This window comes from Rhinolophus sinicus, chromosome 12 (assembly GCF_057876585.1).
Source record: "Rhinolophus sinicus isolate RSI-liver-muscle chromosome 12, RSI-T2T, whole genome shotgun sequence".
Lineage (NCBI taxonomy): Eukaryota > Metazoa > Chordata > Mammalia > Chiroptera > Rhinolophidae > Rhinolophus > Rhinolophus sinicus.
In genome coordinates this window covers 21,303,261-21,320,772 of record NC_142512.1, presented here as the reverse complement: position 1 = coordinate 21,320,772, position 17,512 = coordinate 21,303,261, and the positions used below count along the sequence as shown (strand labels likewise).

At 54.8% G+C, this 17,512-nt stretch overlaps 3 protein-coding genes across 23 annotated transcripts in view; 1 reads left to right on the top strand and 2 right to left on the bottom strand.

Annotated features, from left to right (window-relative positions):
• The window catches only part of SUPT6H (SPT6 homolog, histone chaperone and transcription elongation factor), a 29,545-nt gene extending 26,378 nt beyond the window's left edge, over positions 1-3,167 (top strand). For all 8 annotated transcript variants that reach the window (XM_019731422.3, XM_019731432.3, XM_019731430.3 and 5 more), the window contains 5 exons: positions 735-847; positions 1,102-1,179; positions 1,281-1,447; positions 1,909-2,096; positions 2,390-3,167. In XM_019731422.3, the coding sequence (XP_019586981.1) occupies positions 735-847; positions 1,102-1,179; positions 1,281-1,447; positions 1,909-2,096; positions 2,390-2,576 (733 nt within the window). In that variant the 3' untranslated portion in view covers positions 2,577-3,167. The remainder of the gene's footprint in view (positions 1-734; positions 848-1,101; positions 1,180-1,280; positions 1,448-1,908; positions 2,097-2,389) is intronic.
• A 1,376-nt stretch (positions 3,168-4,543) lies between these two features.
• On the bottom strand, positions 4,544-10,999 carry PROCA1 (protein interacting with cyclin A1). 12 transcript variants are annotated; one of them, XM_074319933.2, is made up of 7 exons: positions 10,581-10,999; positions 9,906-10,009; positions 8,117-8,200; positions 7,026-7,103; positions 6,113-6,248; positions 5,678-5,836; positions 4,544-5,594 (listed from the first exon to the last, which is right to left on the bottom strand). In XM_074319933.2, the coding sequence occupies exons 2-7, from the start codon at positions 9,916-9,918 to the stop codon at positions 4,931-4,933; spliced, it is 1,134 nt and encodes a 377-aa protein (XP_074176034.1). In that variant the 5' UTR covers positions 9,919-10,009; positions 10,581-10,999; the 3' UTR covers positions 4,544-4,930. The 12 variants fall into 12 exon arrangements, with proteins under 12 accessions (XP_074176034.1, XP_074176036.1, XP_074176032.1 ...); XM_074319935.2 differs by having other exon boundaries at positions 7,026-7,100; XM_074319931.2 differs by lacking the exon at positions 9,906-10,009 and having other exon boundaries at positions 10,581-10,998.
• A 2,294-nt stretch (positions 11,000-13,293) lies between these two features.
• On the bottom strand, positions 13,294-17,329 carry RAB34 (RAB34, member RAS oncogene family). 3 transcript variants are annotated; one of them, XM_074320203.1, is made up of 11 exons: positions 17,311-17,329; positions 16,202-16,316; positions 15,897-15,988; positions 14,970-15,038; positions 14,766-14,867; positions 14,599-14,663; positions 14,423-14,474; positions 14,157-14,238; positions 13,992-14,082; positions 13,775-13,882; positions 13,294-13,692 (listed from the first exon to the last, which is right to left on the bottom strand). In XM_074320203.1, the coding sequence occupies exons 2-11, from the start codon at positions 16,253-16,255 to the stop codon at positions 13,625-13,627; spliced, it is 783 nt and encodes a 260-aa protein (XP_074176304.1). In that variant the 5' UTR covers positions 16,256-16,316; positions 17,311-17,329; the 3' UTR covers positions 13,294-13,624. The 3 variants fall into 3 exon arrangements, with proteins under 3 accessions (XP_074176304.1, XP_074176302.2, XP_074176303.2); XM_074320201.2 differs by lacking the exon at positions 17,311-17,329 and adding an exon at positions 17,079-17,256; XM_074320202.2 differs by lacking the exon at positions 17,311-17,329 and adding an exon at positions 17,079-17,256 and having other exon boundaries at positions 14,970-15,035.
• Positions 17,330-17,512: the final 183 nt, after the last annotated feature.

Here is a 17,512-nt window from a genome sequence, read left to right as displayed (position 1 = left end):
AGATTTAGGAAGCAGGTTTCAGCTTAATATAAAGGAGAACTTTGCCGTGCTTAGCATTGTCGGTTGACAGCTGTCCTTTACTGAGCACGGCTGTATTTTAGGTGGTGTGAGATAAGTGCTTTACATGCACTGAATCGTTTCTTCTTCACGGCCCACCCTATAGGTTTAAATACTGTTATCCTCATTTTACAAATGACGCTGGGATTCAGGTTTAGTAACTTTGGACAGTCGTACAGGTGATGAGTAGCAGAGCCAAAACTGGAACTAGAACTGGGTCTGAACGCAGAGCTAGTCCTCCTATCCATGCTGTGCTCTGCAGAGGCAGACCGACCACCCGCAGAGGCGCTTCCAGATTCCGGCTCATGGCGAGTGTGTTTAACTTCCCGGGGGGCCCCTTCCAACCCTGACACTGTGTGACCTGAGGCTCACCCTCACCTGCAGGGTGCTGCCATCAGACTGCAGCCCAGGATGGTGGCCCAGCCCCCAGCAAGCCGTCGCCCGGCAGCCTGTACAGAGCACACCAGGGGCTGCTGACTCCTGGCTTTGACTATGCTCTGCAGTCCTCGCTTCCCCAGCGTGCGGCCTCCTTCCACAGGGTCAGGGACTGGCTCTTTCATCTCTCCTTTCCCCCAGCACCCCGTGTGGCTACTGCATATGGTGGAGCTCTGTTCTGGCCGCTCTCTCACAGCTGGCCCCAAGTGGTGTCTGATGCATGTTTCCTTCCAAAATCCCAGGATAGAATATGTAACGGTGACTCCAGAAGGATTCCGGTACAGGGGCCAAATCTTCCCAACTGTGAATGGACTTTTCAGATGGTTTAAGGATCATTACCAGGATCCTGTGCCGGGTGAGTTCTACTCTCTCTGACTTCTCGGGTGTGGTTGGAGGGAAACCTGGGCTCTGAATCAAGGTAATCACTGGCCTGTGGGAGGGGGTGAGGCATAGGCTGTCACTGCAGCTCTCTCTCCTACTCCAGCCTCCTAGCATCAGGAAGGTCCTCCGACCACTTTGCCTGTGTAGCTTCATTTTTTTCTCAGTACTTCCTGCAGCTCCCTAAAGGATGAAAACAAAAACATAACTGACTTGGGCTGTTTCCTGTAGGCATCACCCCCAGTAGCAGTAGCAGGACCCGGACACCTGCTTCAATCAATGCTACGCCAGCTAACATTAACCTTGCAGGTAAGGAGCTTATGCCTGGGACTGGGGGTCGGGTCAGAGGGATGAAGCTGGAAGGCCTTCCGCCTCTAACGTGCCCGTCCCCCGCCTGTGTGTGCTTGCAGATCTGACACGGGCCGTGAATGCTCTGCCCCAGAACATGACTTCGCAGATGTTCAGTGCCATTGCTGCTGTGACAGGCCAAGGACAGAATCCCAGTGCCACCCCAGCCCAGTGGGCCTCCAGCCAGTATGGCTATGGTGGCAGTGGAGGGGGCAGCAGCGCTTACCATGTACGTGCCTTGGAGGGGAAGCTCTCGTGGAGGGTGGGAAAGAGTAAAATGGAACAGTCATCCTTTACCAACCCATAACCATATACTGGCCTCTGGCGGTGCCCACACCTATATATGCATAGATGAGCCTTAGGAATTGTCTCCAACAGATGCTTCTTTTCTCAGGCCCATTTGAGGGGAAAAGGAATAAGATGTAAGGCCTGACCTTTCTACAGAGGCCTTTGGGATTTTTGGAACCCTTAAGCTACTAGAAACCTGAGGAGGTCAGGCCTGGTAGGCCCCCTTGTTGTACCTGGTCCCATCCCATTGGCCTACCTCTGCTGCTCAGAATCATACGCTGCTCAGGAGAGGGTCAGCTAGAAAGCCCTGTGCTGAGCCTGAATTTTCAGCTTGCCAGTAATTTACAGGAAGACCAAATAGGCCCCAAACCCATCCCCATTTAACTATTCACCCTTCTCCAGGTGTTCCCAACGCCCGCGCAGCAGCCAGTGGCCACCCCTCTAATGACCCCCAGCTACTCCTACACGACCCCGAGCCAGCCCATCACCACCCCACAGTACCACCAGCTACAGGCCAGTACCACCCCGCAGTCTGCCCAGGCCCAGCCCCAGCCCTCGTCCAGCTCTCGGCAACGGCAGCAGCAGCCAAAGTAAGTATATGGATGGTGGCATGGAGCTCTTAGTAGGGGCAGGGGCTGTCAAGAGGCCAAGGGACTTAGCATAGGCAGGTGCTCTGGATCTTCTGAGAGCCGTGACCCAGGTGATATCCGCACGAGGACTGCTTTCTGGGAGAAGAGAACTGTGGGAGGTGGCCACGGCTGTTGCCCCTGGGTCTGAGGGCCATTTCTGCAAGGGCCCTCTGTTCACCAGTGATTGGTGGGAAGGCTTTCTTCTAATGAGCCCCTGAAGAGTCCCGATCTCAAAGGCCCCTTCTCCCTTCCAGGTCCAACAGCCACGCAGCCATCGACTGGGGGAAGATGGCAGAGCAGTGGCTGCAGGAAAAGGAGGCAGAGCGGCGGAAACAGAAGCAGCGACTTACACCTCGGCCCTCCCCCAGCCCTATGATCGAAAGCACCCCTATGTCCATTGCTGGCGATGCCACCCCTCTCTTGGATGAGATGGATCGGTAGGGGACCCGCGCCTAGGACTCTGGTTACCTCTGAGGCTGGGGGAGGCCTGCCTCACTCCCTGCCCCTCTTTTTCCATAAAGTGGCACGAATTGACTTTCTGTTTGGTGGTCAGCCTGTATGAGTGACAGGCTGGAAGGCCATGCGAACTTGAGCTCAGTGTACACTAGTCGACAGTTCTCCCACTCCAGGCACTCACCAACCACCTGTCCTGGGACCAAGCTGGGAGAAGAGTGTGGCAGGGAGGAAGAAGAGGAAGATGAGAATGAGAGTAGAACAGTTTTGTATTCTACTCCCTACAAGCCATTTTGAGCTTCTGCCCTCACCTGACTCTGGGTTGTGACCGGGCACCGAGCTCAGCACATGAGTCCCCCCTGCTCTTGTGGGGAGACGGATGCTATTTATTCAGTTTGGGGCAGGAAGGAGAGGAGGGGAAGTGTTTCTGACCCTGACGCCAACAGCTTGGGTGGCTATCGAAGCAGGCTTGCAGGGGACATACGGTCGCAGTGCTAACCTGCCCAGCCCCTGCCTGGCCACCCTCACCCACCGCCACTGCTTCCTGCCTGTCATTTGAATAAACAGTGTTTTTACAGAGCACTTGGTAAAGCCTCTCTCCCAACTCTCTGGCTCTTGAGGGGTGGCTTTTAACGCAGTGTTTGGAGCTCTGAGAGCGTCCCTGACTCCCTCTGCCAGGCCGTCAGAGAGGCAGTGACTCAGAGAAGCCGGCAGCTTCTTCATCGGATGGCCTGGGGTCACGTGCCTGCTCCACTTTCCCAGTCCTGTGACCTTGAGCGCTCTTCTGTTTCTGAGCCAGCTTATCTGTAAAACGGAGGTGGTGATACCTGCTTCGTCAGGGCATCTGTGAGGACTGAGAATGACGTGCTTAACCCAATGCCTGGGACCTCAGAAGGTCTCAGTGAATGTTAGCGGCTATTATTGTTCCACTCACATACAGCCCCCCTACCCACTGTGCCTGACATAGACAGTGCCCAGCTTACAGTGAGTCAGCTTACGAGTTTGACTTTATGATGGTACGAAAGCGATCCACATTCGGTAGAAACCGTACTTCGCATTTTGGATTTTGCTCTTTCCCGGGGCTGGCGATACGCGCTACATGACTCTCGTGATGCCGGGCGGCAGCAGCAGAGAGCCCAGTCGGCCACGTGATCCCCAGGCCTGGGCACGGTGACCAGCCACCAACACTGCAAAGTGTGTTGTTCACCGTGTTAGGTGCTTTTCCCCAGCTGGAGGCTAGTGTGGGTGTTCTGAGCACGGGTACGGTCGGCTCGGCTAAGCCGTCCTGTTCAGGTGTATTAAATGCTTTTTCAGCTTAAGGATATTTCCAACCTGTGACGTAAATCCATCGTGTGTAAGTCAAGGAGCCCCTGTAGACTTTGGCACATTTGAGGCCACAGGTAAATCTGGGTTTGTTAGCTTGAGCCCCTGCTCCTCTCTCGCTCCCCCTTTTACCACTGGTACCTTAGTCTCTACCGCTACACGAGTCAAATGCGTCTGGCCCCGGATGGGCCCCACGCTCACCTGTTCCCTCATACATACTGGCCCTGGAAAAAGGAGCTGGGCTATTATAGGGAAGGCGCCTCCCCTGGCCTTCGTCCTTTCCCCCAGCCCCCCTGCCTCTTTTATTCTGACTCCTGAGCTCCCTGTGTGTCTTCACAAGGGTTTTGTCTCAGCTCTGAGTTGGTGCTGGGAAAGAGAGGCTTTCCCACTCCCTTTTCTCTGCTTGGGGCTCAGCAGAGAAGTCAAAAAAGGCCACTGCTGCCCAAACTTCCCTTCCTTGCTTTTCTTCATTCAAGATCTCTTTGGCTGTTTGTTGGCAGGAGTTGTGGGTTGGAGGGGCTGGCCTTCTGCTCGGAACTCAGTTCAGTTCCCTTTAGCACAGAAGTTCTAGAAGGACCTAGCAGCACCCTCCCCAGGGCCACTTAGAGGAGGGAAAGACCAGACACAGTGGCAGCGTGGGTTGAAAGGTTCCTTTTATTAGAAGTGTCACTGCAGACAGTCCCACTGTCCCTGAGTGGATTTCACACAGATCAGTCTCCCAGCAGATGGGAAGCCGCCTTCCCACCCCTCCCACATGTGCTCTTCTGTCCTGGGCCTAGAATGTTCAGGAGAAACTGGTTGTGCTCCTTCCCTGCCCTCCCACCTACCTTCTCATGGACTTCCTCTTGAAAGATTGATTACCCTTCAGAAACCCCTGCAGCCCCCTAGCCCCTTTGCTCCCGCCATGTCCAGAGCCCACTCCCTCCCCCCAGAAGTGGCATGGGTGGAGGGGGAGAGAACAGCAGCAGGGGGTCAGCTACGGGCTTGATGGTATTTATTCTTCACCTGTTGCCCTGGCCTCAACTGAGGTTAGGGTTTGATGCTGGGGGAGATTTCCTCTTGTTGACCTTGACGGGAGAGGCCTTTGGCCCAGGCTTCTTGGCCGGGCCTGTGTTCTCTCTCTTCCTGGGCGATGAAGACTCCACGATATCCTCACTGGAGAGTTCTTCTGGCCTGGGGTCATTGTAACTGTCCTCACTCTCCAGGTCCTCCCGGCTGTCTGGACTGGACTCTGACATCCTGGCCAACTCCCTTGGGCTTATTGATCTGCTCAAGTCTGGAGGTGAAGAATCTGATTTAATTGGGCTTTTCTTCTTCGTCAACTTGCCCTTCTTGACTTTTTTCTTCAGCTTTGTCTTCTCGTCTGTGTCCTCCTCCTTGTCTTTCTCTTTTTCCTTTTTCTTCTTGACCTTCTTAAGAACCTTGCTGCCCTGGGACTTCCCTGTGGGGCTCTCAGAGCGCCAGATGGTGATGGGAGCCGCTGAGTCAGGGGTGGCCATGACTGGACCCGTGCCTATGCCTGCGTCGGTGGGGGTGGTGGGCCCCACCTGGGTTGGGATGGGAGGCTTGCTTGCTTCCTCCTCCTCCTCCTCTTCCTCTTCTTCATTTAGGTCATCTGCCCCACACTTATGGTGGATGGGATGGTGGATCACTGCCACAGAAAGAGGCCTGTAGCTTTTGCACCTGGGAGGGAAGACAGGGAAAGAGAAAGTTGACAGTGGGGGCTGGTGCCCCCTCGGGCCCCCCATCAGTCTGCCAGCACTCACCAGCCATACCAGAACCGTTCCACATACTCTTCCTCTGGGATGAGCTCAAAGCAAGGGGTCTGGATGATGTTGAAACAGGCTGAGCCCACATCTCGGGAGCAGGTTGGGCCTACATCTCGGGAGCCGCTGCTATTTGTCTTCTCTAAGCACTCCTTCACCCTGCCACACAGGGGACTCAGCCTGGCTCCCACACCTCCACGGCTCCCCAGGGGCCCAGAGCCAGAAGCCTGAGGGACAGTGTTTTCACTGGGCTCAGCCCAGGCTGCCAAAAGACCTCCTCCCCATTGCTCTTAGAGCAGAGCCAGGTTGGTTTACAAAGCGGAGGCTGGGCTGGCAGTGTCAGGTCAAAGCTAAAGGAAGGAACCGCAGTGCAAGTTTGGACCTGGCTCTGCCCAGAAGTCTGGGCTGTGGGTCCCCGAGGTGGAGAGCCCTTACCTAGAATCACAGTCGCAGTGGCTGACAGAGTGCAGGTGCAGGTTGTGGTGGCCACAGTCAGAGGTGAAGGGGCGGAGGATGTGCCCAGTGCACTGCTGGTGTTTCCAACAGCACCTGTCAGTGTCCTTGAATTCACCTGAGGGGTAGGAGTCTAGGTCACACGGGCAGCAGCGCCTGTGTGGGTCTCCCCTCCCACAGCTCAGTCTAAAGGCTTCATCAAATTCACCTGCCACCGCCCTGCCAAGCTGTTTCTACTTCATAGTAGTATCGAGCCCACTAGTAACCTGGGTCTCAGCACTCCACGTGCCCCACTCCACTGCATGCATCTGCCTACCCCCTGCAGACTCGCAGGAAATTGTCTCACCAGGGTCCTCACCGAGTCCCCCTTGCTGTCCCGTAACACCTGCCCCTTCCCCACCCCTGCCTTCCATGGGAGCCTGCCCTCCCGGGCCCTCCACTGACTCCTGCTTCACCCAGCTGCTCAGAGTTGTCAGGGTGCCTGGCTAGGGGAAGGCCCTCTTGCCCTGTCACGGCGGAGTGCCACTTCAGAGTCCCCAGCAATTAGAGCCAGCAGCAACAACATCGTCCCTTCCTATGCCTGCACAGACCCAGGAGGCTTTCGTCGACCCTTCAGCCTCCGAAGCCACTCGGGCGCCAAGGCCTGCCATAGCACGGTGGCTCGTGCATGGAGGAGAGCGAAGGCCTAACCAACACACGTCATGCTCCTCGGCTTCTCCTGACTCTGCTCCTTCCCTTTTCTCTCTTCTCCAACCCCCTTCTCTCTTTGGACACCTGTCTCACTTTTCTCCCCTTTCCCACGCTCACTCTTTATTCTTCCCCTGCTCTTTACTCAAGTTCCCATTACCCATCCATTCTCTTTCCCCAGTCCTTAGAGCCACACACTTGAACCCACCTCCAGGTTGCGCCCTTCCACCCCTTGTAGGCAGCACAGATACCATGTTCCCTTTCCCAGAGCACAGGGGAGAAGCTGCTGGGGTGAGAATGTGGGATTAGGGGAAAGCTCTGGAGAAAGGCCCCCACCTCTTTTGCTCAGCTGAATGCAAGTCCTGGACATACACTGGAGTCTCCCAGCCTCTGCCTGCGCTGCCACACCTCTGACCCTGCCGAAGGCTCCAGTCTACTTCTGGCTCTCCCCTCTGGCCACCCACTAAAAGGTACGCCCATGAAGTGACTCCATGTGCCCAAGGTTTCACACACCAGGGCAGAAAGGACAAGGCACCTTCCTGCAGGTCCCCCCTAGACTGGCGGCACCCACCTCGGGAGGAAGAAGTGGGCGAGCACCAGTGACTTCCATGGCAGCCTGGCATGGGCTTACTCCCTCCAAAGAGGCCAAGAGGGTTACACCGTTGCCCACCCCTACGAGGGGTGGAACTGGGGCAAGATCTCATATAACCCAGGTTGGGGGTATGTTAACCCAAGTGGCTTTAAAGTACTTGAGAGATGAGTAAATAGCAGCTTGGTCTGAGCCTTGCCCCACCTTGCCCCTCCCTTCCCTTCCCCTACTAGGCTGTGAGGGTCCCAGGTTCCCCCATACACCCCTGACCCATTTGGTGGCCTCCCTTTCTGCTTCCTCTCCTCATGCCCTTTCTTCATAAGGCATTTGAGGCAAAACCTTAAGTCAAAGTCAGACAGGCCTGAATCCAAGTCTTGGCTCTGTCACTTACTAGCTGGGTGACCCAGGGCCAGTTACTTTACTTTTCTGAGTCTTCATTTCCTTGTCCACCAAATGAGGATGGTGGTAATACTTATTTTTCAGGGTTGGGAGGACTCAGCTCCCATGTCAAAGATATTTGTGCATCTAAGGTACTATACAAAGGAAAGGAGTGACTGTGACCTCCAGAAAGGGACCCTCTTTGACATGAGTAGGGGATGGGGTGGGGGTGGGGCAGCTGGGTAACCCCTTCAGGACCAAACACACCATCCTGCCTACCGCCAAGGTATCAGCTTTCCCAAGTGAGGTGTGGTGGGGACCCCTCGACCCACCTTCAGAGGAGACAGTAGATGATGCATCAGTGCTAGACGCCACACACAGATGTCCTCTTTGCCAGCTGGGTAACCTGTTTATATCTGAGAGAGTACAGAGAGGTGGCAGCAGCACCCCATCGGGAGCTGAGCAGCTCCACATGTCAAGCCCCAGCTGCATCCTAGAAATGCAGTTTAAAAAAAAAACGGTCCCTGCTCGCAAGGGGCTGGGAGAGGGATGCAGGCAAGGTATGTGGAATAGTTCATGACAGTGGTACGATGCAGACACTGATAGGGAAGGAAGTAGTGGGGAGAAGGCCTGTGGGAGCAGAGAACCGGGACACCTGAGACGGTGCGGGGTACGATGGATTAGGAAAGACCTTGGAAGAAGCATAATAGGAGCTGAAGCGGGAGGCATCCTTTCCCTCACTTCTGCACGAACCTGAGGACCGAGTCACCATGCCTGCCTGCCCCCTTATCTCTGACCAAGGCGACTGCAGTAGCCTCCCTGCCTCCTGTCTCACTACCCTCATCCAGTGCTCACAATGCAGCCAAACTGAGTTTTCTAGAATGTCAACTGTTCCACCATGTTCCTCCTCTTTAATAGTGTTCTACTGCCTTTAAGGATGAGGTGCAAACTCCTTATGACATAACTGTCTCCCCCCTCCCCGCAGGACCTGGTTCCTTCCTCAGTTATCACTTCTTCCTACCCATTCATCCCTCCTCCCACCCCTCCCTTCTCTATTCCTTCTCCTGCTTCCATTCCTGCTCCTGCTCATCTTTGAACAATGCTATCCAAGTAGAATTGGTCCCACATATCTTGTACCCCTTTACCCTGCCATGGTACTTCATGTGTTTATAGCAACTTTAGAACAAGGTCCATATTTCATCTGCCTCTGTATCTTCGGATCCTGGGACACGGAAAATACTCAGTAAATGTTGGGTGATTGAATAAATACATGAGTACAATAGAATAAACCCTATTGGAGCCACAAAGAAGCTATGGCAGTGGAGATTCTGTCCAGAGTTCAAATCTGGGGATTTTCCTAGGGAAAGAGAATGGACCCAGGATGAGCATTTTCCCAATGGCAGGCACTGGGCTGGGCTTTTAAAATGTGTCTTTGATTCTAAATGCTCGCCACAGCCCATTCTAAGGCTGGGGACACAGATTCAGAATAAGTTGACTTGTCCAAAGACACAAGTTAATAGATGGCAGAGATAAGATTCAAACCCAGTATTCCTGTCTCTTTAGCCTGTGCTCTTTCAGCCCTCTCCACTTGGGGTTCCTTTCCAAAACCTGTCCCGCCAGCTGTCACTCCTATTACACCTGCTCAACTCTAACAGAGCCAATCCTCATCCTCTGGTTTCACCCAGTCCTGACTCCACAGCTTCCCTTATCCAGCCTGGACTTAAGGTCAGGCCAGAGGGCCCTGAGCCAGGCTCAGGATTCAAACTGCTTTGTCTGACTCCACTTTCTTTGCTCTCTTCAGAGTCACCATGAAAAAGGCGTATATGTAGGGTCCACCAAGTTCCCCCAAGCCCCCAGGAAGCGCTGACAATCATCTGCCAAGGGAAGGGACTTAGTACCTTTCCTCAGATCTGAGAAAGGCAATCTGCTCTCTAGTTTCATAGGAGAGAGAGCTCCGACTGAAGCAGCAGTCCAGAGCTCTTGCAGCAGAAATGATTGAGGTTGGACACGGGGGCACTTCATAATGAATGTGAAAGATGATAGCTTGAAAGGAATAGGGAGGCTTGTGGTCTCTCTGCGTAGGGCATTAACCCGGGCGCTGGGGCCTAACTCAAAACTCACAGGTGATGCTCATTTGTTCAGAATCCTCCCAGTCCTGCGGGCTGAGGCGCTCCCCCCGCCCTCAGAGCACAGACGATAGGGTTCCAGGTTGGACACCAGAGTAACTGAATGGGGGTGGGGAGGGAAGGAGGGAAAGAGGGAGAAACCAAGAAAGGGAGGGAGGGTATAGGAGGGAGCAAGGCAGGGGCGGAGTGCACCTGTCTCCTTGGAAATGCCGCCCCGGCCCCGCCCACATCTGTGTGCGATTGTGATGTCACACGTGGAACCTCCAGACTCCTTTCTGCCTTCTGAGTCAATGGACCCGCCCGCCCCAGCCCCAGCCCCAGCCAAGGATGAATGCTGGAACACTGGCTCCAGCCAGGCCCCGCACTTCTTGGGAGACGGCCCGGATTCCCGGCTGCGGCACAGAGTTGCCTTCCAGCCTTACAAACAGAAGTTGCAGCTCTGGCTCGAGCTAGATTGGCTCGAGCTAGATTGCGTCGGCTATTCTCCAGGTACTCAGGATCTCTACGTGAGCCAGCCCCCAGGCTCTAAGTCGGCCCCAGCCCAGCGCTTGGCCCCGCCTCCTTCGTCAGGCCCGCGTGTTCTGCACCTTCCTCGGGTCCTCAAGCCCGCCCCCGGTGCCTGGCCGCTGCTGGACGCCCTCCCCTAATCTCGTGCCCGCCTTCTCCTTACCCCTGCTGCTCTCATCCCAGGTGGTGTCCTCGTCCTCAGTCTTTTCCTTTGTCCACCTTTCAACCGTCATTGTCGTCCTGACCCACATTGCTCAGCCCCGTTCTTTCCCTCGACAAGACTCTACCTCGCAGAAGTCCGACCCTGGACCTGAGCTTGGCGGAGCCAGACGGAAACCCTACTCTCAGCCCTTCGCCCCGGTCCGCCTCATGTTTGCGCAACCCTCCCACCCACCTCCCCCGCCCTCGCTCTAGGCTGTTCTGTCTACTCAGCTCAAGTCTAAGCTTCAGCCGCGCTCTACACCCGAAGCCCCCCAGCTCCTTCCAGGCGCCTCCCCTTTATCTCTTAGCTCTTATCTCTTAAACTTTCGGCCGCTCAGGCCCAGCCCTCAGTCCCGTCCCTAGTTCCTCTGCAGACCCACGCCCAGCTTTTAGTCCTACCCACCAGACTTTAGCCCCGCCCCAGCTCTTCTTAGCCCCGCCCCATCTATTCTCTTAACATCACACGTCCGGCCACTCTGGACCCCTCCCAGTCCTTCCGAATCTTGTCGAAGCCGTTAGCTCCGGCTTCCAATCTGCGCTTGAACCTCTCCTGCCAGCTTGGGGAGCAACCGCCTCCAACCTCCACCCCACCATCCGCGCTCTTCCCAGCTTCCTCCTGCCCTGGCGGGAGGCCAGGCTCACTCGTTCTCTCTCCGCCTGCAGGCTCCTCGGATAAGGACTTGATTTCGGCTCTAAGCCCCACTGTGGCATCACCCTCAGAACCCCTTATCGGTGTTAGCTCCTAGCCCCCATGGGGAACCCTCACCCAGACAAATACTGCCCAATAAAGATGCCAACACAGAACCAGGGTCTTGTTCACTCTTTCCCAAATACAGTTATTGTAACAGTTAAGGTTTTTGAGCTCTTCCAATGTGTGTGAGTGCTTTATTTTATTTGTTATGTAACCTCATGGGTCTCCACAGGCGGGGAGCAGAATCAACTGCATTCATAGTAACCTACTATACACACCCTTAAATATAGCACACACACCGCATATACAGTGCACAGGCAGCGCACATAAAAAATCTCACCTCACAACACACATGCACGCGCCGCTCACAGACACTACCCAGAACACAGAACCATACCTCTGCTCTCGACACTTTATGCAACACAAACACAGCAGTCCTGGGTGCAGGCTTCACACATGCGCGCACGCTCCTGCGTGCCATAGGCTTTGTGCAAAGCAAGGGGTGAGGTGTGCAGTCCTGTGAGGGAATGGAGATGGACCAAACAATTCCAGGAGAGTGTGAAAAAATATTAGAGCTGCTTCCCCAACACTCCACACATCATGCCCCTCAATTTCTCTAGGCAGCAGCCCCCAAAGTCAGGTTGTGCCTCAAAGGATGGAAAAGAAAGGATGGTATTTAAAAGTTTTCTCCAGTCATCAAAAGAGATGACTGCTCTGCGTGATGCCAACCTTCACTTTCCTCCAGACCCAGCAACCTGAGTTACTATAGGGCTACTTGCCCAGACCCTCCGGCTCTTGGAACAGCATTGGAAGGGAAGCCAGGAGAGGGGGTAGTGTGCAGAAAAGCCAGCCCTTCCAAAGTAGCTGGCTGAAAATGGAACCAGGCATAGAAGGGACAGAGCACTTGCTGACTGGCAGCCAGGATCTGTGTTCTGATTTTGACCCTCCATGGTCTCCCAGAATGACACCAGGCCACATGTCCCTCCATTGTTGGTCCAGATGTCTAAGAGACGTACTTTCAGCCCATCTCTAGCTCTGGGTCAGATGTCAACAGTGAGTTAGGTTCTTGGTCACTCTTCCTGCAAATAATTATAACAGTTAAGGTTTTTGAGCTCTTCCCATGTGTGTGCTTTATCTTATTTCATCCACACAAACTCATCAGTATTATTAGCCCCATTTTACAGACGAGGAAATTGAGGCACAGAGGATAAGTTCTTTACCTAAATGTCCCAGGATGGACCTCAAGGATTTAAATGCAGGTGCTCTTCAGGGCATGTCTTCTTTTTTTTTTTTTTTTTTCAAAGAGAGCAAAATATACATCTTATTTTTTTTATTAAACTTAGTTATTTAATCATGTTTTCAAATGTAAACAGATACCACTCATAATTTTATGTTTATATCATTAATATACTTAGGTGTTAGCACATATTTCGAATAAGAGCCCAGCCCCGACCCACCCTGGGCCTTCTGTTCAACCCAAGAAGTATCCAAAACTCAATCACTTCTCACTGTGAAGTGTATTTTAAAGGCAAGGCAGGAGTAGGGTAAAAAAAAAAGAAAAAGAAGAGTGGCCGGTTAGCTCAGTTGGTTAGAGCATGGTGCTAATAACACCAAGTTTGCCAATTCGATCCCCGTGCATGAGTCACTGTGAGCCACGCCCTCCTTAAAAAAAAAAAAAAAAAGATAAAGAAAGGAAAAATATTATCCAATGGTGGAAATTTGGGTATAAGCACCAAGGAGGAAGACACATTTGGGGGGAAGGGACCAAAGGAAAGAGCTATCAAAGTCAACAATTCAGATCTCACCAAGTGAATGTTCAGTGCAGCCCCCCCAAACCTGGTCCCTGAGCTCCCAGCCCGCCTGAGGCCTGCCCAGGGGCCAGGAATGGCCATCATCCCAGTAGGAGGTTCCAGTCCCAAGACTGCCATACAGCCCTGCCCATTCCACATCCCTCATCCCCAACAAAGGACTCCAACCTCCAAACTGCTAACAACAGAGATTTTAATGCAAAAGGCACAGTGTGAGGCTGCGATCATTAAGCATCGTCATACCTAAGGGCCCAGCAAGCTGAGCAAAAGCAGCAGGGACCACTTCCCCACCACGGGGCACCTGGAGGAGGGGGGCATCCAGTCTTTGGCATGGTGCCTAGGGGCAAGAAGTGACTCTAGCATGGTCCTCTGGGGGTACTGCCACCAAGGGGCAGTTCTTTGGTCTGGAAAAACAGTCAGTGCAAATGTCCAGGGGTAGAGCTCTTGGGGGAGTCAAGGTGGCACAGTGTCCCAAGGTTGGGCAGTCTCTGGAGAGTCGCTCACCCCTCATGGGCAACAGGTGGGCTTCTTTTTGCTAGCAGTTAGGTAGAGGTTGTTGTCATCACTGTTGATGCCTGAAGAAGGGTGAGAAATATATGAATCAGAGGTTGGAGATTCCCCATGAGCTCTGCCACCCTCATCCAGGCGGGCACTCACGGACAACATCCCCAATGCGCCGGGCCCCTGATTTCTCCAGCTCAGCTAGCACGTTGGCCTCAAAGGTCAGCGCCGCCACCCGGAAAAAGAATTCCCGGACATTTTCACCTAACACAGGGAGCAGATAGGTGCTCAGGGGCAGTTCTAGGCCTGGGGTCATTGGGCACAGCTGAAAGGCAGGCATGCCACAGCGCAAGGCCTGAAGCCTCTTACTCACCAGTGAGAGATGAGACTGCCCAGTACTCAGCCTTCATCTCTTGGGCCACCTTGAGTGCATCTCTCTCCATTAGCACGTACTGAGCAGGAGTCTTAGGGAAAGTCAAAGTCAGATGGGGGAGGGTTCCCTCACCAAGTTGGGAAGTCCCCCCACTGGCACACTCACACTCAAGTCCTTCTTAGAACCCACGAGGAAGAGAAGCACGCCAGAAGGGTCATTCTCCTTGAGGGCATCAGCTAGCCATTGCCTGCCAGATGGGAGACATAGAGGGATGAGTGAGTTGGGCAGGATCCTTCTGCTGACACTCATATGCCCAATTACCCTCTCTGCTCCTAGATGCATTCTTCCCTTCCCTACCATGCCCCTGACCACCCATCTTTCCTGAACCCTCTCTTCTCAGAGCCCCATTATATTTCAACATCCCCACATACTTGGTATGTTCCAGGGAGGCCACATCATTCAGGTTGAAGACAATGATGATGGCTGGAAAGAGGCAGAAACAGTCTCAGGGTGATGGGGAAGGCGCTCCTGGCTCATTTCCACAATACCCCAGCCCTAGATTAGAGACCAGGTGCACCCACCCTCCCCACTTCGCCCAGCCCCTTACCTTGAGCTCCTCGGTAGTACGTTGAGGCAATGCATTTGAACCTCTCCTGTCCAGCGGTATCCCAGCTGGGAGGAAAGGGGGGTGAAACACAGGTATGGGGGTGGGCAGTAGGTGGGGTTTAGGTGCTGGAGGAAGAAATGGCTAAAAGGGGTGCAGGAAGCACTTACAGCTGCAGACTGAAGGGGACACCCAACACCTCAAATCGTTCCATCTCAAAGTCCACTCCAATGGTGGCCTTGTAATTCTTATCAAAGGTGTTTTTGCAGAACCTAAGGGGGTACCAGATGCTGTGGCCCTGAGCCCAGCCCACCTGGCTAGGCCCAGCCCCACCCTGCCCAGCCCAACCCAGCTCAGCTCTAGCACCCTCTTACCTATTAATGAGACAAGTCTTCCCCACCGACAGGTCCCCCACCACAATGACCTTGGAGATCTTAAATCTGCTGGACACAAGAGGGGACAGGAGGAATGGGTACTAGCTCTTTCACGTCTAGGGAGTCCCAATTCTCCCTAGTAGGTCCATCAGGTAACCCAGGCTGCAGTTGTCATAGACAAGGCCTCCTAGGCAGCTTGCCTAGACAAATGTGCTGGCAAGGAGTGTTCTGTGCTTCAGTATCAGAGAGCCATGCATTTGAGTCCCAGCTCTCACACTTACTAGCTGTGTGACTCTGGGCATGTTATTTAGCCTGTCTCAGTTTCAACATTTGTTAAGTGGAGTTTTAGAGTACATTTTATTGGGTTGTTGTGAAGGTTAAGAGATAAATGTTCCATATTTTGAAACATATCCTCCCCCCACATACACAGACACACCCATACATACATACATTGTAACATCTCTGAAATCAGGAAACAGCTTAAAAGTAATGGTGTTTTCCTTTTACTAAAAGCCAGTAATAGTATCCAACCCACTGCCTGGCACACAGTAAGTGCTCCATTAATGGTGGCAACTGTTATTAGTATTCCCCCCCCTTTTTTTTTTACCCACAATGAGACTCATCCCTAAAGGCACAGCTCCTGCCCTGGGGCTCAAATAGATTAGGTATGTGGAAAACTGAGCCGTGACCACCCCCTCATGTTGGACAGCTTCTTTGTGTCAGAAATTTAACTGCCCAACCCCATCTCATCGGACTCAACACAACCTCGCTGGGAAGAAAGAGATCAACACAGGGGCATAAAAAGGGGGAATAACCGTATCACTGGTAGATGCTGCAATAGAGAGCCCCAATAGAGTGGATGTTACCCTTGCTTTGACTGCAGTTTCCTGAGACTTCCTTTCTTTGTTTTCGGTGTCTCCAACTCACCCCACGGTGCCTGTCCGGTGCTCCTGGCAGGCGCAGGTGACGCGGGGGTGGAAGTCTTTGTGCACGTGCAAAGCGGCCTCCTTCCTCAGGCACTGACAGGGATGCAAGAGGGTGGGACTTACCCACTCCTGGCCCCTGTCCCACAGCCAAGCTGCCCGGGGCTGAGGGTGGGGAGGGCACCACCCAGAAGCAGCAGGCCTAGCTGGGCTGCAGGGCTGGGCCCAAGCCTCTAACTGGTCTGGTGCCGCCTCCTCCCCGCCCATATACCACCGAAGCCAGAAGTCCGACGTGGCTCTGGCGCCTACCTGGGGCAGCTCCGCCAGGACGCGATCCCTCCGCACCGGCGCCAGAATGTTCATCTTGCCTGCGGCCTTGCGGGGCGCCCAGAGAAGGCGCGGAGGCTTGATTTGCCCCAGCGACCTGGGCCCGTGGAGACCCGACAATTACCCGAGACCGAGGTGTCCCGACTATAACTCGGGGCCACGGGGACCCTACGGGATCCCGCGGCCTCGGGGACTCTACGACCACCGCAGGCCACGGGGATGAGACAATCACCCGCGGCCCGGGCGAACCCACAATCACCCGGGCCCGGGGAGTCCCGAAGACGACTCGGGGGCGTGGAGACCCCTCAGCCGCCAAATGGGGGCGAGGAGTCCCGTCCGGGGGGTCCCGGACCCGCGCAGACCCTACAATAACTCGAGGCCGGATAGTTCCGACAATAACTCGAGGCCGCGGAGACCCGACGACAACTCGGGGTTGAGGCGGCCCCACCATAACAGAACGGCCCGGGGACGCGGAGCGGCCCCGCCACACGGGGTCAGTGTGGGCAGGGACAGCGCTGCGAAGCCTGCGTGCTGCTGGAGGGGGCGAGGGGCCCAGTCGGCTGCAGGGCCTCGCGTCCCAATCGGCTCTCCCTCTGCGAGCGCTGTAACTTGATCCCCGGAAATTCCTGGAGAAGGGCCGCCCCCTGCCCCTCTCCCGGCAGCTCCTGGCCTCTCAGCCTGCCCCAGCCTCCCCCTCCTCTGCTCCTCCCTGCATTGCCCCAGTTCAGGTTCCCGGGCTAGACGCCTCACTGGGTACCAGGACCGCCCCCACCCAGGCTGGAACCCGCCCTGATCGGGAACTCCAGGTCGCTCTGCCCTGCACCTCTGTGCCCGGCTGCGCCTCCACAGACACCCTTACCCTGCCGAATTAGTGATGGGGGATCGGGGATTGCTGCTCAGCATCTGGCTGCCGCAGGACCGGTGGGGAGGGATAAAGGAGGAGAAAAGGGGCCCAAGGAGAGGCGGCGCTTCCCTCCTCAACTCCAGGCCCAGGACGTGACTCATAGAGTCGGCCCCCGCTCGCCCTTCTGCCCTGGGAGGTGGGGTGGAGGGGCGTAAAAGGGGTGCCACGGTCGGAGCTGGATGCCCACCATGGAGAGAGACGTCCGAGGTCTGGTGTCTTTTCCTCGAAGGCTATCTTGTAGATTAAGGGGTGCAGAGGCTGAAGACCAAACTGCCTGCCTGGATGGAGGATAAAAGGAGGGTAGATGGACCGGGAACTCCGCCCTTTGGGGAGGGAGGTCACTGCTCCGGAACCTGGGGACCCCTCTCTGGTATGGGCGTTCTTCGCGC